The sequence below is a fragment of the Cygnus atratus genome, chromosome Z (genome assembly GCF_013377495.2).
Source record: "Cygnus atratus isolate AKBS03 ecotype Queensland, Australia chromosome Z, CAtr_DNAZoo_HiC_assembly, whole genome shotgun sequence".
NCBI lineage: Eukaryota > Metazoa > Chordata > Aves > Anseriformes > Anatidae > Cygnus > Cygnus atratus.
Window position 1 is genome coordinate 9,468,753 of NC_066396.1, and position 25,054 is coordinate 9,493,806.

Genomic DNA, 25,054 nt, shown 5'->3' on the forward strand with positions numbered 1-25,054 from the left:
GCTGTGTGAGAAGCCATCTCCTGCAGATTGCGAAAACGCCTGTGCCAGTCACTGCTTAGGGAAAACCACCCTAACGTGGTGGACATGGGCTCAGTCTCCGGGATTTACCCACCTTCCAGCTTACCACTTCCCTCTCATGCATAGGTGTAGCATTTCCTCATGGAATATCAAGTACAGGCTGTGCAGGCTGTACGTACATCTGCCCTCCTAAGACTGGCCAGACAGTCCGTGCCATGGCTGCACCCAGGGAAGACAAGCCAGGTAGTGTTTCAGGGCTTTATTATGGTCCACAGTAACAGCAGGAAGGGATTTTTAAATATGTTACAAACCGAGACATAAGGAAGTGCGAGATCGACAAACAGTGGCATATTAAGGGAATACCAGGAGTGTGGCTTTGATTCAGGGTGACCGCAGTGCAGCTGCAAAGCCAGGGTGCCCCCAAGAGCCTGCAATGTCACTTGCAGCACATTCACAGAGCGGAAAGATGCTGAGACTAGAGAGTGCAGGCTGTGCTGCAGCACCTCCTGAGTGACCCAAGGCCAGAAGAATCCCAAGGCCCCAGCTGCGGTTCTCCGGATTCCCAGCTCTGCCATCACTCTGCCACAGGTTTCGCTTCCTTGGCTGCTTCCAGCTGCATCAGTATTTCATTCCACTGGACGAACTGCTTGGACAGAAGCAGGGTCTGGACATTACTCTTAAGGAAAGAGATGTGGAAACTTCAGGGAGGAAACCACAGAGCACAGCCCAAAAACCCCCTGGCAACCTGAGAGCACCATTACAATCCTGATTCCTTGGGAGACAAAAAAAAAAAAAAACGGGTATGGGAAACCAGGGTGTACAAAACCTACTGAGACACAAACTGACAGGGCCTGGAGCCACCACACAGCACCACATGTCAACTGCAGTCCCCAACAACTTCCAAACACCACACAGCACTACATCTCAAAGGGCTTTCTACAGCGTGACAGGAACACAAGCACCACCACACCAGAAAGGGCACTGGCCATTAAACCTGGGGCTGAGGATTGCCTGCTTCCAGCATCTGACTGGGGTAAGGTGGGCCAGGAGACAGGCAGACGGTTCGGTTTTGTCAGGCCCAGAGCACCAGCTAAAAGGATACCGTTTTGTTGTAGTCTTCAAGGAGCATCTTGACACCATCAGAAAACTGCTTGCACTGATCCTGCAAAGGAGAGAGCCTCAGCAAGTAAGCAGTAAATAAACTAAAAAGACATCTGTCCTTCCAGCCCCTGGCAGTACAGGGACAACACTGGGACTAAAGCTCAGGCCCTGGCCACTCACTGCAGCTGAAAGCATTTCAGCAGACAAGAGAAAGGTTACAAAGGCACACACCTATTCAGGAAGCGCCAAAGCACCTGTGCTTGCCATCTGTCTGCTTTTTCTCAGCATCCTCAGCTTGCCTCAGAATGAAAACCCACAGGGAAACACTGAAAGGAGGCATTAGGCAATGCCCAGGCTACTCATTGCCACCTCACGGAGTGCTCAAATGGGGAAGGGCAAAGAGACAATGTGGCAGTACCAAAACCCCTCCAGAGACTGGGAGACTGAAGAAGCGCAACACTTCAGTGTCCCACTGAAAGAAGGAATAGCAGTTTGTTAAATCCACTGCAACTTATTGCATTCAAACCTTTGTTTTGAGTAGTCTTATTGTAGGCAAAGATTTTTGCCAATTCAGACTCAGTTACCAGAAATCCCGGCTAGTTCTCCCCCTGCAATGTGCTTAAACCTCTTTAAAACTGCAGCACGAATACCCTGGACAAATGAAAATAAGTGGTCTAAAAAAGCAGTTCAAACAATTGCAGATACAGGGGCATCAGTGCAGTTACCAACAAATGGCTCCTTCTCCCTGCTAGTCAAGACTGCCATGAGCATTCACACTACCTGCTGCTGCATCTGGATTTGGGAGAGTCGCTGCAGTTTCGCTGCGTGGTCAGGAACGGCTGAAAGCACAGAGCAGAAATCCATTTTGTTTGTTTCGCATCACGTGGGACAAGTTACCAAGACAAGGACCATTCCTTCTCCAAGGGCAAGTCACAGCAAAACTCCACGCAATGAATCCAAGCGCCACGTACCACAAACACCTTTTATACCATAAAAAACCTCTAGCCACACTGTACATTCAGCATCATTAAATTCGCTAATTACCTTCTGGGTGAATTAGGGCTGCTGTCTCTAACCTGCTTCCTAACCCACGCCACCTCCCTGACCCTTGGTGCAGGAGCCACGTTCCCACCCGAGCCCTGCTGGGTGACAGCTACAACGCTCTGCAGGACACCGTGTGCTTTCCAGCAGAGATCGGACATGAAACATGAGAGCAACGTGAGGGAGGAGCCAACGTATCGCTGCATTTGCGCCTACTTTACTCACACTGAGCTGTGTGCATAGCTGTCCTCGCCTCAGGTCTGACACCCAAGAAAAAGCAAACAGCACAGGCAACAGCGTGCGGGTGGCACGTGCAGCTCAAACTTGCGGAGGAACAGGCGTACCTTGGATAGAGGCACTGTCTAAGACGGGCTGGAGGTTCTTCACCTGCTCCAAGAGGGCTGCTCGGGAAGGAATGACCTGCTCCTCTGATCAGGGAGAGACAAGAAGGAACATCAGGAAAAGCCAAAGCAGTGTCATAGCCCCCACCTCACAGAGGGGCTTGTCCCACTCTGAACTGATCATCAGCTGGGACTGACACTTGTGTTCCAGCTCCCCTGTTCCAGCTGACCCAGCTGTACAGAAAACGGCTTTTTTATAATTTTATTTAGCCTTTTGTGATGCTCACCAATGGATTCTCATTCACACTAACTTAAGTCAGGAGAACCTTCGCCAAGTTTCACTCCCAGACTATACTAAAAAAAGGCTGAACCAAGTTCTTTGGAAGCAAAAGAGGACAACGCTAGAAGGTGTTTCATGTATATCCTAAACTCTGTTTTTGTTACAGTCCTCAGAATATGGGAAGTAGGGTAAGGAAAACCGTTCAAGCTCCAGTTTCTTTTCAACCTTTCATTAATTTACGGTTAAACTGATCAATACTAAGATCAGAACTGATAAAACTACAGCACGGGCATGCACAAGGGAGCACTAAGGGTGATGGACATACTTGTAAGTCACATTTTGGGTAGCTCTACAGAGGATATCCTTCCAAATGTTTATAACTAAGCAAAAAAATAAGTCCATCCCAATCAACTTTATTAAAATACAACTTTTGCAGTGCTAAAAACCTGTTCCTTCTCATGTGATGCCGTACCTGCCAAGATGAACTGCTGCTTCATGGTGTCTGGAACAGCCATCCTGTCAATGTACTGAGGGTCAAGGTATTTTATTACATCTTCAACTAGAGGAAAAAATAGGTTTTAAGGCAAGTAGGAGAGATGTTATCACTTTACAAGTGCAATTCCCCCTGGGCTACAGAACAAACCTGCCCATTTAAGGTTGTTTTTGTTCAGATTCAGGGATTTCTGCAACACTTGAAAACACGTTACTTTAGAAGGCTACAACCAAGAACTTCCGAATGAGTCAAACCAAATAACTGCTTCGTTACAGACACCTCCAATACTTAGGTTTTTGGCTAATGATACTAGAGGTGAATGAAGTCTGCCTCTTCCTAACCTTGAAACAAAACCTGAGAACTGCTCTCCGTCCTGATCCCTAAAGTCATTTACAAATACACAGGTTACATGTTCACGCTCAGCAGCCACCGCAACCTTGCACCACACCAACACTCCCAATGCTGCTCCTGGGTTATGAAGCCACGAAACTCAGCCACAAGGAGGCTTTACGAGGCAAAGCATGACTCTAGTGCCCGCAGCTGATGCTCCCTCGTTCGGAGAAGGTTCCTCAGATGTGGCCACAGGGGGGTGGTACGTGCTCCTCACCACTGCCAGCATACACAATGGGGACAGACACGTGGGCATGGTTAGCCTGAACATGCAAAAAGCCCCTTCAGAAGCTGTATTTCAGGCAGAGCACACAGCTGTGTATCGTTCAAGGCTGAAGGTGCCCACTCCCCACCTCAGCAGCTCTGGACAAGAGGCACAAGCAGGGCGACACCCCGCTAGGTTACCTGCGGGCCAAACGACAACCCAGAAGCACCGAGGTGGGGATTTTTGGGATCCGGGGAGCACCGAGACGGGGATTTTTGGGTTCCGAGGAGGGGATTTCTGGCTCAAGGCACGCCCCGCAAGCTGCCTCGAACCCCTCACAGCGCACTCACTTTTCTTAAACAGGATCTTGACCCGCTCCCTCTTGCCGGCGATGTTGCTCAGCGCCACCTGCACCTTCACCAGCTCGTCCGCCACCTGCGGGGGCGCAGAGGGAGGGAGCGGGCCCGTTACCTGCCGCCAGCGGCGGGCAGGGGGGCTCGGAAGGGGGGGGGGGGGGGGGAATAAAAACAAAGAAGGGGGGTGACAGAGTGTGGCCCAGCACCTTACGAGGCTCGCAGGCCCCACCGCCGAGGCGCTGCTCCAGCTCCTCCAGCCGCCACCTCAGCCGCTCCAGCGCCACCGTCCCCGCCGCCATCTTCTCGACCGGCCCGGAAGCAGCCCGGCCTTCTCTTCCGCTTTCCGGCGCGTCCGCTTCCGGCCTGGTTGCCATGGCGGCGCGTTGCTAGGGGGATGCCGTTGCCATGGCAACGGGCGGGCCTTAATGGAGGCGGGGGACGGGGGGGGGAGGCGGGGGACGGGAGGGGGGCGGGCGCTTTGGGTTTTTGGGGCCTCGGAGCCCCCCTGCGGGCGGCCGGGGCCGCTCGATGCTGATTTGCACTGCAGAGGGAAGCTCTGCCTTCAAGGGAGGTCGATGGCTGCCTCGCTGCTGCGGGCGAGAGGCGCTCGGAGGCATGAAGATGGAGCTTTGAAGGGCGGGGGGCTGCCGCAGGGCTGCCCCCGGCCCCCCATCGCCCTCACCTTCCCGCTATCGACCCGCGCAGCGGCGGTCGCCAAAGGGCCGATGGAAGCGGCAGCGCAGCTGGTGCTCGCGGTTATTGGGATCCCTCCGAGGGACGGGATGAGTTCACGGCAGCCACCGCATCCAGGCACCTTCTGGGATGAGGGGGAGAAGCCTGGGGGCCTCCGCAGCACCCTGAGGTGTGCCCTGCTGTGTGTCGTGCCGGGAGACCACGGTTGGCTTCGGTTAATCCCAGGCCAGGCTCCCAGGTCAAACCCCTGTGCTAACAGCGAGTGCCTCATCAGCTGAATGGCTCTGGGGACCTTCCCGTGCCTCTTGCTGAGAGCAAAACCCACTGCGCCCTGAAAAAGCTTGGTCCTTCTACATGTGCTCCTACAGGGAGCATCTGTACGGGGCCACCAGGCTGTAGGAGTGAGCTGTGGGATGGCCCCAGCACCCTGTGACCCCAAAATCTCCTTGGAGAAGCCGTGCAGAGGAGCAGGCTGAGGCCCCGTGCGCTCTGCCTTTCTTCCCAGGGATCGATAGCTGGGCTGTGGGAGAGGTGTCTTCAGAGGGAAGAGCTGTGCTTTGTTCCACAAAGGCAACAATTAGAAGCAGCCTCGTTAGCAGGAGTGTCTGAGGGCTGCAGCAGGGGCTGGGGGCTGTGCACGCAGCGCTGGGCTGTGTTTAGAGGGAACTGTCTCTCCTGCAGCCTGTGCAGCAGGGCAGGTGATGTGCAGGAATGCCCAAATCCCCGTGCTAAAGGGTCACCGATAATCCACCCCAAAATGGGGAAGAATTCAGGTGTTCCTGGGACTTGGGCACTGGGGCTGTGGGGTCACAGGACGAGCCTGAAGCCACAGCACTGGCTGTGTGCAGCCCAGCATGCTGTGCAGTGAATCTGCCCCCACTCCTGGGTGCTCAGAGGAGGTCTCTGTCCCCGTCCCCATCTCCGTGGTGGCACAGCGATGCCACGGCCACCTGCCTCCAGCCCGCTGGTGAGGCCGGATCCAGCGCTCCTCCTGCCAGACCGACTCATCCCCGCACCCCTCCATCTCCTCCCTCCCGCTCAATTACAGTCCCTGCGGGACGCGGGAAGCGGGCATCGATCGGGGCTGGTTACTCAGGTGACAGCAGCTGTGTCCCCGAGCCCCCCAGGGAGCGTGGCATCACACATCGCCCCCTGAGCTGTGTAACAAGGGGGGATGCGGGGCCAACTGCACCCTCCTGGCCCCCTGGGGCCCTGGTGCTCGATGTGCCACGGCCGGTGCTGCCCGGCAGTGACAGGGGACATGAGACCCCAATTAAGGCTGCATCGATCCCACTCTCATCCCCTCAGCGGGCCGCAGGAGCTCTGTGCTGGGGCTGAGCCGTGTCACAGCCACACAACCCCGACATCCGCACCCCGGCCTGGTGCAAACACCCCATTGCCCGAGGGGCTGGTGGCTGTGCTGGGATCCGTCCGCATGGGTGCTGGGGGCCTGTGCTGAGGATTGCTGTTGGAGGGGGTCCGTCCCAGCTCGGTGCCCACTGTAGGCACTGCTGGCGCACCCACAGCCACATCCCCTACCTGTGGGGATCCCCCACCTGTGGGGCCCGTCCCGCTCCAGCCCGTGTGTGGGAGCTCCAGCAGGGGGACACCGATTTGAACCCCAGGAACGGGGGCAACTTTGGGCAACACCGCAGCCACCCTGGGATGCCACAGTCACCCCGCACCCCTGAGCTGTCCCCAGCCTGACCATGGGCACCCATGGCACCGTGTCGCCCTCATCCCCAGCTCAGTCCAGCAGTTCAGTTCCTTTAATAGTTACACAGAGCCGCGCTGCCGTGGGGTGGGGGCACCGAGCCCCGGCCCCCTGCTGAGGTAGAGGCGAGCGTCGCCCCGCGCTCGCCTGCTTTGGCACCCAGGGGTGCGGGCAGGTGGAGGAGGTGCCCCCCCCGCCCCGACGAGGTAGTTTGGAGCCCCCCCACCCCCCAATCCCACTGCCCCCCACCCTCTAACTCCCTTGCGGACCCCGGCATCCGCGTGGTCTGTTTGGGGGCCTCCCCACCCTGCCCTCCAGCAAACACCTCCCAGTGCATAAGTCCCCCCCAGCCCCACCCCAATAGCCCTCCCCCCCCCCCCCCCCCCCAGTCCCACCAGTTTCCCCAGTATTTGCCCTCCAGTGTGATCCCACACACACCCGAGGGGTGATCCTGGCATGGCACAGGGCAGGGGCAGCGTGGGGGGGAGACAAAGAAGGGGTCTGCAGTGATTGCACTGAGTGTGCATGGGGGTGTGGGGTGTGTATAGGGGACGCAGAGTGTGATGTATGGGGGGGGCAGTGTGGGGGGGATGCAGTGCTTGCATTGCCAGCGTGTATAAGGAACGCAGCGTGCAATGAGGTGTGTGTAGGGTGTATAGGGGATGCCATATGTGCCAAAGTGGGGGGGACAGCGTGTGCTTCGAGGTGAGTATAGGGGCTGCAGAGTGCATCGAGGCGTGTACGGGGGATACGACGAGTGCATCGAGGTGCCCAGAGGGGCTGCAGAGTGCAGGGGAGCCCAGGCCAGCAGGAGCTGTTCGGGGGGGTGTCACAGAAGGCATGTTTTGGGGGTGCATGCAGGCAAGGGGCCCCACGCCTGGGGGTGAGGGACAAAAGGGCCCCGTGGGTGCTCGGCCTTGCATGGCCACAGCTCCGCTTGGCACCAAGAGCCATCCTCCATCCCCCCGACCCCTCCGGGCACATCCCTGCCCCACGGCCGGGGGTGCAGCACCCCCACGCCCTCTCCAGGGACCCCGCGTGCTTCGGGGAGCATCGCCCCTACGGTGCGGCGCTGGCAGGAGTGTGGCTGTGCGAGGGGGCCGGCGGCAGCGGGTTCGGGGTGGCTGTGGGGTTCAGCCGGCTCTGGGTGCTCCCTCCACCGGGGGCCGGCGGAGCTGCGGGCCGGCGAGCAAACAGGACGCCTGGGGAGCGAGAGAAATAGGGTTAGGGACCAGCACCCCCACGGGCTTCAACCCCCATTGCCCTCGGTGTCTCCCCCGGCCCCGCACTGCCACCCGACCCCTTGTCCCCTTATACAGCCCCCTGGAGTGGCCAGGGACCCTGTGGCTGGTGGCCTCATGCACTGCTGAGCCCTGACCTTTCTGGCTCGTTAAATATTTACGTGCTGGAGGAAAAGCTGCCCGCTTTAATTGGGGTGTCTCAGCGGGGCAGCTGGGGGGCATGGGGTGACCTGCTTGGCCAGCACAGGGGGCTGCATCACGGCGGGGCTCAGGGGTCCCCGTGCCCCACAGTGGGGTACGGGGCAGCTTTGGGATCGTCCTCCCTCGGGCACCCACAGCCCCTCCTGGCTCCTCTTGCCGGTCCATGAGGGAGCCTCTGCTCCACCAAAGCACCCTGACACCGTTCTCTCTGCACCCTGCCTGCGGGGGGACCCCAAACCCCAAATCCCCGTCTGCTGAGCCCAGGCTCCGTGTGGTGGGGATGCCCCAGGGCTTTTAGCACCTCTCAGCCCAAGTCTGTCCATCTGCCATCTGTCTGTCCCCAGCTTCGGCCATTCTCTGCCAGCCCCTCCTGGGGGACAGCTGCTGGCCTCGCCGCCCCCCTCCCTTCACCTGCCCCCTCTCCCCAGGCCCTGCCACTTCATTACGATGGATTTTATAGTAAAGACATCAGATTGAAGGAAGGACTTGCTGGCCAGGCAGTGGCTATAAGTTATTGGATTTCCCGGCCGCAATTACACGGGGCAAGCGGCCCTTCTATTTACCTGTGTAGACAACTCCATTTATTTCTATTGACATGTTGATACTGCTAATGCCGTTGGTGGACAGGTTCAATGCGGTCTCCTGTCTGTCATCTGGGGGAAGGAAATACCAATATGAGCATCAAAAGAAACAGAAGCGACCTGCCAGCGGGGGCAGAGGGGCCCCGTCCTCCCCGGGCAGCCGTGTTCCTCCCCAAAGGTGCCAGGGTGGCCGGGCTGGGGGCTGTAGGGCTCTACCTCGGTTGGAGACCTTGATGTTCATGGGGAACTGGGAGGCCACGGCCAGGAGGTTGTGCTGCAGAGCCTGCTGCATCAGCCGCTGCTGCTCCTCCGCCGTCAGGGCCACCTTCTTCTCCGGGGGCTCCCCTGTCTCCAGCTTCTCCCGCAGCTGCTCCAGCACCGCCGCCTGCGAGGCCGCTGCTGCCGCTGCCTGGGCCGCCGCGAGGTGGTGTCCGGCCAGCCCCACCGGGATGGCGATACGCCCGGGCACCGCCGGCACCGCGCCGTCCTCTGCAACGACAGGGAGAGCTCAGCCAGACCCCAGCCTCGCCGCCCCATCTCGCCATCCCCGGGCCACGGGGCAGGGTGGGCACGGAGAAGGGGCCGCCAGCTCCACGTCAGGGCTTAGGCCCAGCTCCCGAGCTGTCCCCTCTCACCCCAGAGGGGACCAGACGAGCAAAATCGTTCCTTTTTCCCACCTGGGAGAAGGAGCATCGCCCCACGGAGTTGCCCGAGGCGGGGCAGCCGTGGTCCTCACCCACCTTTCTTCACGCCGTGCACTTGGCCCATCTGGCCGCAGCTGTGCGTGGAGATGCTGAGGGCTGGCAGGGGCATTTTGGGGGAGCCCAGCAGGGTCGGGGTGCCGGCGGGCGAGTAGTTGAAGAGCGCGGCGCCGAGAGTCTGCCTCCGTCCCTCCCGCCGGTTGCTGTCGATGGCGGCCTGCAGCTCCCCGGGCGAGCTGAGCGCCCGCTTCTCGCATTCGTAGGGGTACAGGTACTTCATGTATCTGCGTGGGGAAGGGAGCCGGGATCAGAGCCAGCGCTGAGCACCTCCCAGCCAGCCCCAAACCAAGCAGGGACTGGGCTGGGGACAGCACCCGGGCACAGGGTGAGCCCCTCTGTCCCCCTTGGGGACACCCTGGGTGCTCACTGCGTGCGGAGGGTGAAGGCAGCGCTGGTGATGGAGGTAGGTAGGTTGAGGCCCTTGGTGATCTCCCGCCAGATCTTCTTGTTGATGACTTCCACCAGGCCGCCCTTGTCCGTCACCAGCCGGTACAGCGTGTAGAGGTCCAGCACTTGCTTGGCCATGATGGGGATGCGGTTCACGGGCGTCCCTTCGGGCCGGGCGAGTTGGGAGAGAGAAGGGTGAGGGGTGAGCCCATGGGGACCCTCACCCTCATGGGACATGGCCCCTGCCTTGTCCCCACGGCCACCGTGGACACTGGCTGCCCCCAGAAGCTGTCAGGGCTCTCAGCTGGGCTGTGGGGGCACAGCAGCTCCTCCAGAGCCCCTTACAGATGCCTACAGCCCCTATAACACTTGGAGCTCCCTAGAGAGCACCTATACATCTCTCAGAGCATCCTAGCAGGTGGGGTGTGGGCCCCCAGGCCCCCCAGCATCACCCCCCACAGAGCCCCTGGGGCAGAGGGACCCCCAGGGTCCCCACACCCCCTGTGAGTTGAGGGACACTCAACTCAACAGGGCTCTGCAAGCCCAACGTGGATCAGCACTGTCCCCAAAGCCACCAGGTCTGGCTACAACCCCCTCCCCACTTCCCCAGCACCCCAAATAGCCCCGCGGTGCCTGGGGGCAGTGCTTCGGGCAGGCAGCGCCGGCAGCCACCGGGGGCTGCAGCAGGGCAGAGGAGGGATGAGCATCCCGTCCCGTCCCATCCTGTCTCATCCCATCCCGTATTTATTCCCTGCCGGGGTGCGGGTGGTATCGGAAAGCCATCATTTTGCCAGGGGAGGCTGTCACGGCCACGCTTCGCCCCTCCAACGAAGCCGTCACTCACCGCCGTCCTCCAGCATCCCTAATTTATGGCCCCGATATTGGCTCGGCTTCTTCGCATAAGCCTGAAAAATGAGCTCTTTTTATTCCTTTACTGAGTTCATTTAACTTTTTTTTTTTGTGTGTGTGTGTGTGTCTGTGTTGTTTGCAGAATCAGAAAGGGGGAGAGGAGTTTTTCCTCCTGGGAAGAAAGCCGAGATATCGACTTGATATCTGCTGGCGGTCCCTCACCAGCCCTGCCCAGCACCAGCCTCATCACCCTGATTTGGGGTCTCCCCATCACCCCAGAAGCTGCGAACGAGTTTGTGGGTCCTGGGGCCAGATTGATGCCCTCCAGACTTCTTCTGTCCCCCTCCCTGGCCGCGGTGGCTAATGAAAGCGGCTCGCAATTAATCTTGGGGCCGCATGGAGCGGGCGGTCGCTGCCCGTCCCGCTGACAAAGGGACCTGTCTGCGTCCCGCAGAGTGATGGCCCCGGCAGTGGCCGGGTTGCGCAGCACAAAAGCCCGGGGAGGTGGCGGGGCCATTGTGCCGCTGCAATTAGCTCCCGGATTGATTAATTATGCCACGTTATCGGCAGGGCCCTCGACTCGGCGCGGGGACGGGGAGGGTGCAAACGCAGGGGGATGCGCAGCCCCTTCCTAGGGCTCGCTGTCCATCCCCCACCTGCTGCCACCCTGGGGATGCAGCCCCTTGCCCGTGCGCCCCTGGGTGCCCCAGAGGCACCCACACAGGCTCTCGGCAGCACCCAGCTCTGGGGGTGCCCCCTTGCCCATCCCCGGAGCTGGGGCACCCAGCACCACCTGCTGTACCCTCCCAGGGTCACCCCGAGATGTCACCCAGCCTGGGGAGGGGACAGGAGCGGGACTGGGGAGCACCAGGCTCCCTCCCTCCTCCCCGCACCACCAGGCAGCTCGCTTAATTAGCCCCGGCCCCAATGGTGAGGGAGTTAATTAGCTCTGGAGAGAGAGATAATGAAGCCGCCGAGCAGCCCATGAATCTTGCGGCCCCAATGGATGCTGAGGGGGAGAGACAAGGGTCGCACAGCACCGGTGCTCCCCCGGCTCCCCCCAGCCTGCCCCACAACTGGGGGGCACCCACAGCCCACGGGACAGCACCCAGACCCCATCCACCTCCAGACACGCTCTGGTGGGAGCCCCATGGCTGCAGTAGCCCCCGCATGGCACGAGTTTGTGGGGGTCTCAGCCCCCTGAGAGCCGGGTGCCGCTCCCCCATGGGTGGGCACCCACCCTCACCGATACTCCCAAAAGCAGGCTCAGGGCCGACCGCCCCTTCCCACCCGCTCTCGCCCCACACACAGCCAGCTCCAGCCCCCCTCCCCAAGCCTTCCCCCGTTAATTAGCTCGGCATTAACCTCTGCCTGGGGTTTACTGGCTATCGAGCGGCGTGTTCATTAATCCACACACCGGCAAAAGGCTCTAATTAATACAGCCGGCCGCACGCCCGTGCTCGGCAACTTTTAATTGTCGCGGGCCCGGATGGGGAGGGCGAAGGTTAAAGCATTTATCGAGTCCCCGGGAGCTGGCTCGTCCCCGTGCCGATAGCAAAGATTTCCGATGGGGCCGGGTGGGCTGGAGGGCTCTTAACCCCTGAGCCCCCGCGCTGCTCCCACAGCCCCCTGGCAGCGCTCGGGTATGGCTCCGAGCACCCAAAAACTGGCATCGCTAACGGGGATTGCTAATGGGCACTGCTAATGGGCGTTGTTAATTGGCATCACCACCAGGCATCGCTATAAGGCACTGCAAGTGGGCATCCCCGCTGGGTGACGCTGCTGGGCATGGCTAATGGGCGTAATTAATGGGTTTTGCTAACGGGCATCGCCAAAGGGCTCTCCTGCAACCCTACTGCGCCTCTCTGGTGGGCATCAGCAAGGGGCATCACCACCAGCCCAAATTCAGGGTCCCAGCCCCGCTGGCTGGCAGCACCCTGCTAGGGGTGTGTGTAAGCGTGGATTTGCGGGACGCGGTGTGCAGGTCTAACAGTGCACACCAGGAGATGCGGGTGCAGAGGCAGAGCTGAGCCCCGCGTGCGTGACAGTGGCCAGCGTGGCCCCGTCTGCGCTCGGCCAGCCTCGTGGGGTGCAGCTCGCAGAGACGAGCCCCAAACCGGCAGCTGGGGGGGCACCCACCCGAGCCACCCACCTTTACCTCTCTTCTGCATGAAGCTGAAGAGGTCGTCCAGGAACTCCTTGCGTTTCGGGTCCTCATCCAGTTCGTAGAGCTGGGGCAGGAGAGAGAGGGGTCAGCGCTGCCGGCACGCACTGGGCAGGGGGACGGCAGGGGACAGTGCCGGGGATGGGGACCCTTCTGGCACCAGCACCTGGCATCACCCCTTTTATCCCCCCAGCTCGCCCCAAAGGGATTCCCCGACACATCCCTGGGCTCGGGTCTGCTGTGTCCTCCCCACCTGCCCTGCACCCTGGCTGCCTCCGTGCCTCAGTTTCCCTGCCCTGAGCGCGAAGCCCCATGGCAGGGCAGGATGCGGCCGCGCCGTGCGGCAGCCGGGGCTCGCCTGATTCCAGCACAGCGCCTCGGTGACCATGACAAATTGGAGACCGCCAGATCGATGGCCCAGCAGTAAAAGTCAGAGCACATGAAGGAAAAATTAGCACCAATCGAAGGCGCTATAGACACCGATTCCTCCCAGCGAGCCCGGCAAGAATTTAAAGCCATTGAAAAGAAACAAAACTCAGCAGTCCAGAATGGATTTCCAAAACATATACAAAGAAATGCAAGCTGGAAAACAAAGTCAGGCACAAAATAGAGTCGTTTAAAAAACAATTGTGCTGGGAAAGGCCGTTAAAAACCAATAGACAGGGAGCCCCCCCCTCCGCACAGCACATAATTCATGGGCAGATAAAGGGAGATGTGAGGCTGTGGGGGTGCGGGGACCCAGGGACGTGGGGACGTGGAGATGGGGATGTGAGGACATGAGGACAAGAGGACACAGGGACACGGGGACAAGAGGACACAGGGATGTGAGGACATGGGACGTCAGAAGATGGGGATGTGACGATGTGGGGATGTGGGACGTGGCTCTGCTCTCTGTTCCCATCACCGGGCAGACACTTCTGCACGTCCCTCAGCACCATTTGTGGGTGCTCCGTGGTGTTCCGCTGCTGTCCCTTCCTCCCCCTGTGGGTGCCACCTGCACACCCCGTGCACGCAGGAGCTCCCTGTCCCTGTCACCCCCCTCCCCATCTCCTGCTCGAGCTGCCAGCAACGGGCTCACGCTGGGAGCAGCGCCCTGGGAGCCCACATTTCCCTGCCTGGCCACCAGCCCAGCCCCCACCATCCCTCCTGGTGTGGGAAATCAAGCCAAGACCTTCCCAGGGGTCTCCCAGAGGGGGTGTCCAGCAAGACCCCCAGCTGCCCACGTGTATTTCTGCTCCCGCAAAGCCCAGGCGCGCTCCCCGCCACCGTGCGCCCGCAGCCCCCAAACAGGTGTGACCTCCAAGCGCCGGGACCTCTTTTCCACCATATATTAACCTCTAACCTTTTATCTGCGGGGCAGCGAGACGCAAAAACACATTACATCAAGCAGGGAGCAAAGGTCGGCTTTTAAGAGGAGGCGAGAGCTGAGTGGGGAACAGGGGATGCGCTGGCACGGCCCTTGGGCGCGTGGGGATGCGCCGCGTGTCCCGTGAGGTTTGGGGATGCTCAGGCTGGAGAGGAGGTGGGTTTGGGGGATTTCTGCTGCTGGGGGGTGGGCTGGGTCCCAGCCAAAGCAGGGTATGGGATCCATACCCTATATGTGGGTGCACAGGGATGGCTTGCCACAACCTGTAGGAAAGGAGGGTCCCCCCCAGACACCCCCAGCCCCAAGGAAGGCGCCCTCTCCACCACCTGCCACTCACCCTCCTCCTCCTCTTGCAGGGTGGGCACTGCAGTCCCCTCTGCCTCCTTTGGGGAGCAGCCGTTGGAGCAGCAGAGCACACAACCACCTGAGGGAATGCACCCTGTACATCCCCTGCAGGAGCATGCTCAGGCTTGCAAAGGCACACACAAGTGTGCACAACTCTGCATCAGTGCACACACAACCTGCACGAGTGTGCACAGCCCTGTACCCATCCGCAAAAACCTTACAAGCACATATGGGCATACTAACCTAATATGGACGTGCATGGCCTCATAAAGGCATGCGCAACCCCAAATGGGCACGCACAGCCCCAAACGGGCGCAAACAACCCCAAACAGGCACGCACAACCTTTCATGGGCAATCCTACTCCCTATTAGCATGCATAACCCCAAATGAGCACGCACAGCCCTGCATGGGCGCACACCCCAGGTGGGGACAGAGACCCTGGAGGGGGACACGGACCCCCAGAGGGCCACCCCATCCCAGACAGGGTCACCCCCAGCAGGCCCTCGCCGTGCACCGCGAGCAGGGGGCAGTTGTGCAACACGAGCAGCGGCTCCTGCTTGCGGTGACCTATGAGCAAGGACCCTTTTAATCGTGTTTGTATTGATATAATTAGTAACTCATTTAACGCCATCGATGTAACTATATTCCTCTATAAACACAAGTATTAAACTGTCAAGCCTGGGGATCGATACCCCACCGGTGCGCAGCTCTGCTCCGCTCTACCGACCTCGGGGACCCCGTCTGCGGGGCTTGGCCCCCCGAAAAAACACGGCATCCTCAGTGCCAGCCTGGTGCTGCCGCTCGGGGTGTCCTCGCCCCCGACCCACTGCGGGTGCAGCTCTGGCCATGCCCGGGCACCCCCGCTCGCCGCCGGCATCCCATCGCCATGGCGACGTCTTTATTCCTTAAGGGATGGGGATAACGGGGCTGGCCGGGCAGGTTAAAGGGCAGCGGGTCGAACATGGTTTATTAAAGGGATGTGAATAGACCTCGTGCCTCCCCCGCCGCCTCGCCACAATTAAATAACATCGTTAGCACACTTGCTAATCCTGGAGGTGCCCCTCCCGGCTCCGGGGGGCTTGCAGGGGTGGAGCTGGGGTCTCCGGCCCCCCATGGCCCAGCTGATCCCACAGAGAAGGGGTGCAAAGCCCCTCCAGGCTGCCCCGAGGAGCCCCCCACATCACTTCCAAGGGAAGCGATCGCAGTGGGGACCCCCGCAGCCCCGGCTCGGCTGCCACCTCCCACCAGCAGCCAGGGCTCAGATCAGCAACCAGGATTTAATCCACTTAATACGGGCTGCATCGATCCCGAACCCTGCTCGGCTCCCCCCTGCCTCGCGTCCCCCCCAACCCCGAGCCGCTTAATATGCGCCGCATTGATTAGCCGCCCTGCTAATTTTTCCATCTGGCTGCTGCTCACGCAGGGAGCCCAGGAAATGCAATTCCCCACATCCCCCCGGCCCCCGGCACACTGCGGGTGGCCGAGCACCGACGAGGTTCTCTGGGGACCTCGCGCTCCTTTGGGGACCTCGCACCCCTCTGGAGCATCACCGCACCTCCGAGCTGGGGGTCCCTGGTGCATGGCCAGGTGCACGCACACCGAGTGCCCCCTGTGTCCCAAAGGGATTGGGGAGCCACCGGTGCCTCCCTTTACCCACAGCCTTGCCACCACCTGGCCTGAATGCACCCCAAGAGTGAGCACAGGAGCTGGGGGCTCTGGGTCCCCAAACTGGGGTCCCCCCCATCCCGTAGCTCGCTCCCTGCCGGGCACCAACCACCCCTGACCTTGCGCCGTTAATAAGTTAATGGTTACGGGACGGCTCTGCCCGGGTGCCGGCTGCATTTGCAAGCGCTGCCGGCTGGCGGGGGGGCTGTGCCCTGATCCCACAGCCCCCACGGGGGCCACGCTCCCCCCAGTGTCCCCATCTTCAGCCCTGCCCCACCAGCACAGCAGGATACCCCATGCCAGAGCCCCCCCCCAGCCCGCTCCCAGCGCCCCCTCCCCAAAACCACTCGCCGTGCTTAATATTTAACGGCGCTTTATAGAGCAGCAGGTTTAATCAGCGCTGATAGCGCGGCGGATCCGGCAGGCCATTAAAACCCCCTCCCTGCCGCCGCCGGTCCCTGCCTGGGGAGCTGCCTGCTGCAAACATTAACCCGGCTCGGGGCAAGGTGAGGGACTGTTTGCTCGTGGCGCCGGCCTTGGGACGGCAGCCCCCGGCCCTGGGGTGAGGGGGGACTCGTTGGGTCCCCAGGCTCCTCCTCAGCCCATTTCACAGGAGGGGAAACTGAGGCACGAGGTGCCAGCGTGGCTTGCTTCAAGGGCCGGAGCTGTGCGTGCGGAGGACATGTGCTGCATGATGCCACTGCAGGCACCATCCCCAGATCCCCACATCCGTTCATCCTGGGATGGGGGGGTCCTGGCAAGCGCACTCCTCCCTAGCTCACTGCCTTGTTGCTTGTTCATGGCTGAACAAGCTGGGAGCCAAGGAGGGATCCGCGCAGGTTAACCCCTGGCCACGTTGCCCCCTGTCTCCCTCATACCCCCCGGACCCAAGGGAGCTCCCAAGGTGTCCCCCGAGGTGGGGACGTGGCCATGGGGAGACATGAGTGCATGCAGGCATGGACATGCCTGGTGTACGTGCATAGGTGTGCACGTGGTGGGTGTCTTTGCGCACATGGGTGCACAGCTGGGGGGGGGGGGGCTGCACACACACCTGGCTTGTGCCTTGGGTGCCCAGTGAGCCCCCCACACCTCCGTCCCAATCACCATCCCCCGGCTGGCTGTGGAGCAGTGATGGGGGAGGAAGGGCTGGAGCAGAAACTGCATGTTACTGCATCCCCGGTCACTCTCCTTTTGCACACCCACACCCCCCCCCATTCACACTCTTCCCATGCACAGTCCCACGTCCCCCCACGCTGTCCCCTATGTGCACTCACCCCATGCCCACCTGCGCTCGCTCCCACGCCCCCACGCAGCTGCACACCCCCGTGGGTGTCCTGGTGGGGCTGGATCCCACCTCCCCAGGGCTGGATCCCCCCTCCCCACCGCACCCTGCCCACCCCGCTGCTGGCACAGGGGCTCTGCTTTCATCACTAACCCAATTAGTGGATTATCAGGAGCCGGAGCCGGTGAGGGGGCACACACCCCCAAACCCACCACTCACGTCTGATTACTGGGTGGCAGCTGGGGACAGAGCCGGGGGCAGCTGTGGGGTGGGGACCCCCGGAGGGGATGCACAGGGTCCTGCCAGCCCCAGCACCCCTCCTCTCCCCGCACTTTGTGCTGCTGGGGGGGGGACACGCTGCTGTCCCCATCTCTCCATGCGCTCATCCCCAGCTCCCACGCCAGCCCGGGCTGCTGTCGCTCCCCTCCCGCACGCAGCGCCTGTCTCCTCACACCCTTGATTAGTTTTTACACCTCTTCCTTGGAGCCCCGACGCAGAGCCCCAGGGAGCTGCGGTCGGGGGGCTGGGGCTGCGGTGGCCGGCGAGGCTCCCGGCACCCCCAGACCACAGCGGGGCTGGGGCTGGCAACCCCTGGGCACCTCGGGCTGGGGCAAGGAGGGGGTCAGACCCAAACCCTGCCCAAAACAGCCATGAGTCCATATGGCTCCATACGTGCATGCACAGGGGTGCCTATACATGCCGGGACACTACATGCGTCCTCAGACATGCTCACGCATGGGGTCTCGCAGGGGTCCGTGCACACGCGGGTGCTCGTGTGGGTCCACAAACACACGGGCTCACAAGCACACACGCACAGACATTTGTATGGACCCATACACTCACATCAGTCCATGCACACACACACATAACACCCACACCCACAAAACCCCCGTGGACACCCCCATAGGCACCCCAGGAGCCCCTCTGCTCGCTGCCAGAGCTGCTGCTCACCGGGGATTACCGCGCTGACCCTCGGCACCGCAGCCCCGCTCCCCCCGCAGCCCCCTCGCCGCAGGTGGTCCTGACCCCGGCTGAGCCCTGCCCGCAGGTCTGTGGTCGAGAAATCTGCCGGCAGCCGTGGCCAGGAACAAACACGGTGCCCGTCCCGCTGCGGTGTAACCAGAGACCCTCTAATTTAGCCCTGGGAGCCCTGCGGTTGTTGTTCCTGCACCTGGGTGGAAGACGCGCCGGGAGGAGGGACGGGGCAGGGCGACCACCTCCTTCCTCCCCACGGGGATCCCCCGTGAGCTGCATCCGTCCCAGCTGGCGGGGGCAAAAACCCAATGGAGAAAGCAATGAGGAGAGAGCAGGAGGGCGAGCAATGCCGGGCTCTTGTCAGCTACCTCCAAGACAAACTTATGCCCCAAAACACAACCCTGGGGGCACCCTGTGAAGAGCGGCAGGGTGAGGGGGTCTTGCAACCCTCCAGCAGCAGAGCAGCCCTCCCAGATCAGAGCAAAGGTCCCGCTGGCCCCCCAGATTCATGCCCTGGGGAATGTCCCCAGGTATTTCCCCTGGGCAACATGCAGTTTGCCTTTTAACCTTCACCACCACCACCTCTGCCCCTTCCTCCCTCCCGAGCACGGAACCTGTTCTCCAGGCTGGGCCAGACACAGCCCCCCAGCCTGGGGAGGGACCAGGGGATGTGTCCCCCCCCGGCCAAGAAGATGACAGGGGTGGGACAGAAGTGACAGCCACCCCGCAGCCCCTGGGGCAAGCCAGCACTGCAGCCTGCCCCAAACGGCCACCCTTATGGGGCAGCACCACAAAAAACTCCTTTCCATTCTCCCTGTCCCATCCCATACAAGCCATCCAGCCGCAATCGGTCCCTTTGTCCCTACGCACCTGGGGGCACCAAAGGTAAGGGACATGCCACTGTCCCCTGGCTGGCTGGGGCAAGCCCCCAGCTGGGAGATCCACGCACAGGACAAGGGGAGGAAGCAAGCAAGCAGCCAGCTTCACCCCAGAAACCTTGGCAGGATTTATCCCCCCACCCCGGTGTCCCCTTCGATCCGTCCCCTCGCGTTTACACCGCGATTTGCTCCCGGCAGCAGATCTGACCAGGGGCAGGGCGCGGGGCGAAGGAGAAGAAATGCCTGGGATGCTTTCTCTCTGCAAAGCCTCCCCGGCCCCGGGAGCGAGGGAGGAGCCGCGTCCCACCTCCTGCCTGACCCCGGGAACCGGACAGTCAGCCTTTTTCTGCGCAGCGGGCTGTAACGTAACACTTCCCCGCCGAGATATTCGGCCTATGCAGCGCACCCACCCCGGAGGTGGCCGGGCTCCCCGGCACCACGGCTGCGGTCTCGGGGGACCGGGGACCTCGCCGTGCCATGGGATGTCCAGGCAGTAAGTCTGGTCCCTGCGGCCGTCCCCGTCCCCTCCTGCTGGGGGTGAGCACCGCGGTAAGTGTCCCGGTCCCTGCGCACCCCGCAGCATCGGGTGGATGTGAGGGACGTCCTGCTGTCCCCTGAGCAGCGCCACCCTAAAAAGCCAGGCAGCAGACACACAGGGACATCTCTGCCCGCTCCGTCCCTTCACTGCACCCTCCCTGCTGCGAGCATCACACCTCTGTCTCGCCACAACCCCAACGAGCACACACCGGGAGCGCAAACCTGAGCGGTGCTGTGCGACCCGTGCCCACACCCCTGCGCCCGCGGCGTGCACACCAGGGCTCGCACAACCCATCAGGGAGGTGTCCATGTGAGGGGGCATGGTATTAAATACAGAGGCCTTTTCTCTGCCCTACATATGAGTCCCACGGGCCCTGTGATCCCCCAGATCTCTGTGCCACGAAGGTCTCCCCTGTGCCCACTGGGAGCAAAGGGATGGGGTCGAGGAGCTGCTCCCTCCAGCCCGTATAAGAAGAATTATAAGAAACCCAAATAAGAATCAGAGAACGCATCCAGCAGCCGCAACACACCCCAGCCCTCACAGAAACCCAGGGGGAGCTCAGCTCCTGGGGTGACCGTGCACCAGGACCCTTGTCACGTCCCCTCGGCAGCAAGACACGAGGGGAAAGCCGAATCCTGTCTCGAAACCAAGGCTGTCCCCGGGGCTGCAGCTCCACCTGCTCCCTCTCTGCCCCCTCCATCTCTGCCTGGGGACCATGCAAAGCCTCCACAGACCAGGGACACCCCGTTTTACCACGGGGGACAGAGCCTGCCATGGGTCAGGGCAGGTGTAGGGAGGTGCCTGGATGCTGGGCACCCCGTTGTGCCCCAGGGCATCCTCCCAGCCCCACGGGGCAGAAAGGGCTGGGGCTGCCCAAGCTGCTCTGCACAGCGGTGCCGGAGGCGAGCACGAGGACCTGGGGGCAGGCAGAGGGGATGGGGGGCAGGTGGGGGGACAGGGACAGGGTGCGACAGGGTTTAGGGTGGGGGGAGATGGAGAGCACGAGAGGATGCCTTTTGGGGTGGGATAAGGGACGGGGGCGATGCACAGCATTTGGGGGTGCCCATTTGGGGCGGGATGGGGCTGCAGGATGGGGGTGCTGGGGCGCACTGGCTGTCTGGGATGTGGTTTGGGGGCAGTGGAGGGGTATTTGGGGGGGCGTCCCGTTTTGGGTGGCACGGAGATGATGTTTGGGGGCAATGGGGGGTGCGGGATGTCTCCCTGGGGCAGGACTGGGATGGGGGTAGGGGGCAGCGGGGACGCCTGGTTGGGGTGGGCTGGAAATGGGGCGCGGCGTCGGGCGCTTGTTACCTGCTTGAACTGCTCCTCGTAGGTCCACTCGTGATGCGGGGGGGGCGGCGGGTCTCGGGGCTCCCCTTCCTCCTCCTCCTCTTCCTCCTCCTCTTCCTCCTCCTCCTCCTCCTCCTGCCCGCTGGCGGAGGGCGGCGGAGCGGGGCCGGGGGCCGGGCGGCGGCGGGGGGCGGCGGGGGGCGGCGGAGCGGGGCCGGGGGCCGGAGCGGGCTCTGCCGGGGGCCGTCGGGGCGCGCCGTCGGGGCTGCGGGCCAGGCGGGCCGCCTGCTGCCGCTGCAGGCTCTCCATCACCGCCGCCAGCCGCAGCCCCCCCGGCGGCCCGGACCCCCGCGGTGGGGCGGCCGGCTGCGGGCACAGGGCACGGCCTCAGAGGACGAGGAGGAGGAGGAGGAGGAGGAGGAGGAGGAGGAGGAAGGGAGGGAGGAAGCACCCCCACCCTCTCTCTCCCCCCCCTAGCCACCCCGGGGGCCGTGCACCAAAAGTTGAAGGAGCCGCCGCTGCCCGGTTTGGGGAGGGGGTGAAGCCCCCGGGACCCCTCCCCGCGCCCCCCCCCCCCCCCGGGGGTCCCTCCCGGGACGGCTCCGTGCGGGGACCCCCGCCCCGCTTCCACCCGCGACCGCGTCTTACCGGGGACCCCTCCCCGCTCCCACCCCCAGCCCCAGCCACCCCTTCCCCTCTTTTCCCCCCCGGGGGCACCGCGTCCTACCGGGGGAGAGAGGGGGGACCCCCTTTCCCACCGGGACCCCCCCATCCCGGGGACCCCGTCCCGTCCCCAACGGGACCCCCGCGCTCCCGGGGCCCCTCCGGTCCGTCCCGTCGCGGGGTGGCCCTCACCGGGGCGGCTTTGGCCACCAGGCTGGGGGTCCCCACCATGCCGCCGGCTCCCAGGGCTCCCCCCGCCGTCCCGGGGGCACGGCCGCTGCTCCGCCCGGCCCCGGCCCGCCGCTCACATGGCGCCGCGCCCGCCGATATTTCTTTTATTCCGCAGCAGATGAGAGAAGGTGGGAGGGATTTTTTTTTTTTTTTTTTCTTCCCCCTCTTTTCTTTCTTTCTCTCTTTCTTCCTTTTTTTTTTTTTTTTTTTTTTTTTTTTTCCTGCAACAAGTGGCAGGCGGGCAGCAACACCCCTCCCCGCTCCCATTTGCTAGCGCACGGCGAAGGGAGGCATCCGGGGAGGGCCCTGGGGTTTGGGGGGGGGGGGGAGGGGGTGGGTGTGCACGAGTGGGTGTGCACGCGTGGGGGGGTGCCTGCACGCCTAGGTGGGCGCTGGGAGCGCGGGGTGCACGTTGCACGCGTGTGGCTGCGTGTGCAGAGGGGCTGCGCTTGCACGCACACGTGCTGCTCGTGGGGAGGTGTGCGTGTGCTCCGTGGGTGCACGCAGGGTGTGAGCACACATGTGCTTGTGCACAGCGAGGGAGGCGACCACCTTGCGTGGGTGTGTGTGCACGCAACGGGGGGGTGTGTGTGCATGCAACGGGTATGTGTGTGCATGCAATGTGTGTGTGTGTATTACAACAGGGGTTTGTGTGCGTGCAACGGCTGTGTGTGTGCATGCAGTGGGGGTGTGTGTGCACGCAAAGTGTGTGTGTGCATGCAACGTGTGTGTGTGTGCATGCAACATGTGTGTGCATGCAACAGGTGTGCACTGCAGGCATGTGTGCACACCTCGTGTTTATGGCACGCATTTGCCTCGGGGAGAGGTCCGTGCACACGTCGTGCAGTCACTCGCACGCTCACGCACACATGCAGCTGTGTGCATTGCTGGAGGGGCCAGGCATGTGCGTGTGTGCGTTTGCACGCTGCTGGGGTCAGAAATAAGGGTTTACGTGTGCCTGCCGGGGCTGGGCGTGTGCGTTTTGTGTGCTTACCTGTAGGCGTGTGCAAACGGGGCCGGGAGGGGTGCGGGTGCGCTGTGTGCACAGGCAGGTGTGTGCACGCGTGTGTGGTTTGGAGGGGGTGTGTGCACCCGCAGTGCCTGTCCCTGGGTGGGTACAAAGGGGAGTGTGAAGCAAGCAGCAAGCACTGAGCCCTGGCCTCTGTGCAAGCCCTGCGTGCGGGCTGGGGCCAGGATCACTGAGGCGTCTCAATGAGGGGGGCTGTGTGCATCCCCCAGCCCTGCAGGAACACGTATTTTTGGCACAAACCTGCCCCCCCCTTACACACACACACACGCGTGTGCACCTGCATATGCAGCATCCAGCCGGGGGCTGATCCTGGTCATGAGGCCCTTGTGCCGGTGGTGCTGCCTTGCCCTGTGTCACCACTTACAGCTGGGTAAACTGAGGCGCGGGGGGGTGGCATCAAGCAAATCTCCACAGCACCGCGACGTCCTGGGTGGGCCAGGGCTGTGACAAAGCACGGGGCTCAGCCCTGCTGGGGGCATCCCCACACTCCCCTTCTGGCTGCCTGCCTGCCAGGTTTTTCCTGCCCAGCTCCTCTCTGGAGGCAGCTTTGGCAGGAGGCGGAGGAGCTGCCTGCTGTTCCTGGGGCTTTTTTCGTCTGGAGCAGCTGCAGGGCTTGCGCAGGTCCCCAGCATCTGTGGGGGGCGAGCACCAGCAGCAGCACCCAACACCAGGACACAGGGGACAGAGACCTTTGTCCCCATGCGGCCAGGGAAAGCCTGCCACTGAGCTGGGTGTTGGCAGCAGGGGGTGACAGGAGCTCTGTCCCCTCCGGAGCCACCTGCCCGCCAGCAGCCGCCCCACCGCGCAAGCCACCCCGGAGGCAGCCACGTTTTGCTCTCGGGCTCCGCAGGCTGGTCCGAGCCTCTTTGCTGCCCCTTTGCTGCTTCCCTTTGCAGGGAAAAGCCACCGCTTCGGGTGCCCACCCGGCTCCTTGCACCCGCGGGGCTCGCGCAGCACGGTGCCGTGGCTCTGCAGGAAAACAGCCCCTTCCTGCAGGAGCGGGGCAGCATCCGACCCCGCAGGGCCCCCGGGCGCTGTTTATCTTTGCGCAGGAGATAAAGCAGCTGTCGGCCATCCCGTGCCGGGGCTGGACAGCTGGAGCTCGCCCCGGCCCATCTTCTCCTGCCGTGGCAGCGACCTCCCAGCACTTGCCAGCCCCCCAGGCATCAGTTTATGAGCTGATGCTCCTGCACGAGCTGCCTCTGGAAGCTACACCCCAGTCTAGTTTGGGGGGGGCGGTGGGACCGCAGGGCCAGCAGCCCCCCAGGGCTCGCTCTGCAGGTCCCCGTGGATCAGGGCTGTACCCAAGGGTGCTGGGTTGCACCCATCCCCTGCGCATAAGGAGCCAGGGATGATTTGTGGGGTGCAGCATCCCCCATCACCCCAGGTGAGGCCACCACGGGGACCTGGCCCAGTTGTCCCTGGCAGGGCCGCGTCCCCAAAACCCTCCCGCTCGGCATCGTTGCGCTGCCGGGGCCCGGTGATGCTCCTAGGTGGAGAGAAAGAGAAATCCCCCAGACAAACGGGTATCGACGGCCACAGTGGAGGCGGCACGGATAGATACTGTAGGTATAGACGGGCATGGCAGACAGCAGAGCAGATTGAGAGATACTCGGAGCAGAGAGATACCGCAGGAAGAATCGGGAGATAGATCCTGCGGGCTGATCAATACCCGCTGCGTGCGGAGGGACGGCAAGATAGAGCGGGCTGCGGGGGGAAGGTGTTGGGTGGGCAGCGAAGTGCATTTGTCCTGCCCATGGCTCCGGGGAGCTGCTGCTCCAGCTGGAGCTGGACCTGCGTGGCTGAATCTCCTTGTCCACCTCTGGTCACTCTTGTTGTCCTGGGGTCCAGTAAGGTGCAGATCTCCCGTGTGTGCTGGTCACATCCTCTGGCCCCGTGGGGATGCTCCAGGCCACCCGTGGGCATCTCAGGGGCCACTGGGTGCCTGCATCGGGCAGCTGAAAGGGACTGACC

General features: G+C 62.3%; 2 protein-coding genes across 2 annotated transcripts; both read right to left on the bottom strand.

Annotated features, from left to right (window-relative positions):
• Nucleotides 1–262: 262 nt before the first annotated feature.
• DCTN3 (dynactin subunit 3) lies at nucleotides 263–4,584 on the bottom strand. The gene is made up of 7 exons (XM_035565891.2): nucleotides 4,432–4,584; nucleotides 4,220–4,304; nucleotides 3,254–3,340; nucleotides 2,505–2,588; nucleotides 1,900–1,958; nucleotides 1,121–1,180; nucleotides 263–682 (listed from the first exon to the last, which is right to left on the bottom strand). Exons 1-7 carry the CDS (start codon nucleotides 4,522–4,524, stop codon nucleotides 593–595), a joined length of 558 nt encoding a protein of 185 aa, XP_035421784.1. The 5' UTR covers nucleotides 4,525–4,584; the 3' UTR covers nucleotides 263–592.
• Nucleotides 4,585–7,691: 3,107 nt separating this feature from the next.
• ARID3C (AT-rich interaction domain 3C) lies at nucleotides 7,692–21,465 on the bottom strand. The gene is made up of 7 exons (XM_035565889.1): nucleotides 21,178–21,465; nucleotides 12,811–12,883; nucleotides 9,784–9,967; nucleotides 9,396–9,640; nucleotides 8,872–9,144; nucleotides 8,638–8,727; nucleotides 7,692–7,834 (listed from the first exon to the last, which is right to left on the bottom strand). Exons 1-7 carry the CDS (start codon nucleotides 21,463–21,465, stop codon nucleotides 7,692–7,694), a joined length of 1,296 nt encoding a protein of 431 aa, XP_035421782.1.
• Nucleotides 21,466–25,054: the final 3,589 nt, after the last annotated feature.

What these genes read in the sequence shown, in the direction of transcription:
- ARID3C (XM_035565889.1), bottom strand. Translation starts at nt 21,465, where the DNA reads ATGGAGAGCCTGCAGCGGCAGCAGGCGGCCCGCCTGGCCCGCAGCCCC. An exon ending in GCCTTCACCCTCCGCACGCA is followed by an intron (nt 9,641 to 9,783) that starts GTGAGCACCCAG and finishes TTCCCCACGCAG; the next exon opens with ATACATGAAGTACCTGTACC. An exon ending in AAATGGAGTTGTCTACACAG is followed by an intron (nt 7,835 to 8,637) that starts GTAAATAGAAGG and finishes CTCGCTCCCCAG; the next exon opens with GCGTCCTGTTTGCTCGCCGG.
- DCTN3 (XM_035565891.2), bottom strand. Translation starts at nt 4,524, where the DNA reads ATGGCGGCGGGGACGGTGGCGCTGGAGCGGCTGAGGTGGCGGCTGGAG. An exon ending in GGGCCTGCGAGCCTCGTAAG is followed by an intron (nt 4,305 to 4,431) that starts GTGCTGGGCCAC and finishes GCGCCCCCGCAG; the next exon opens with GTGGCGGACGAGCTGGTGAA. An exon ending in GCAGCAGTTCATCTTGGCAG is followed by an intron (nt 2,589 to 3,253) that starts GTACGGCATCAC and finishes CTCCCTGATCAG; the next exon opens with AGGAGCAGGTCATTCCTTCC.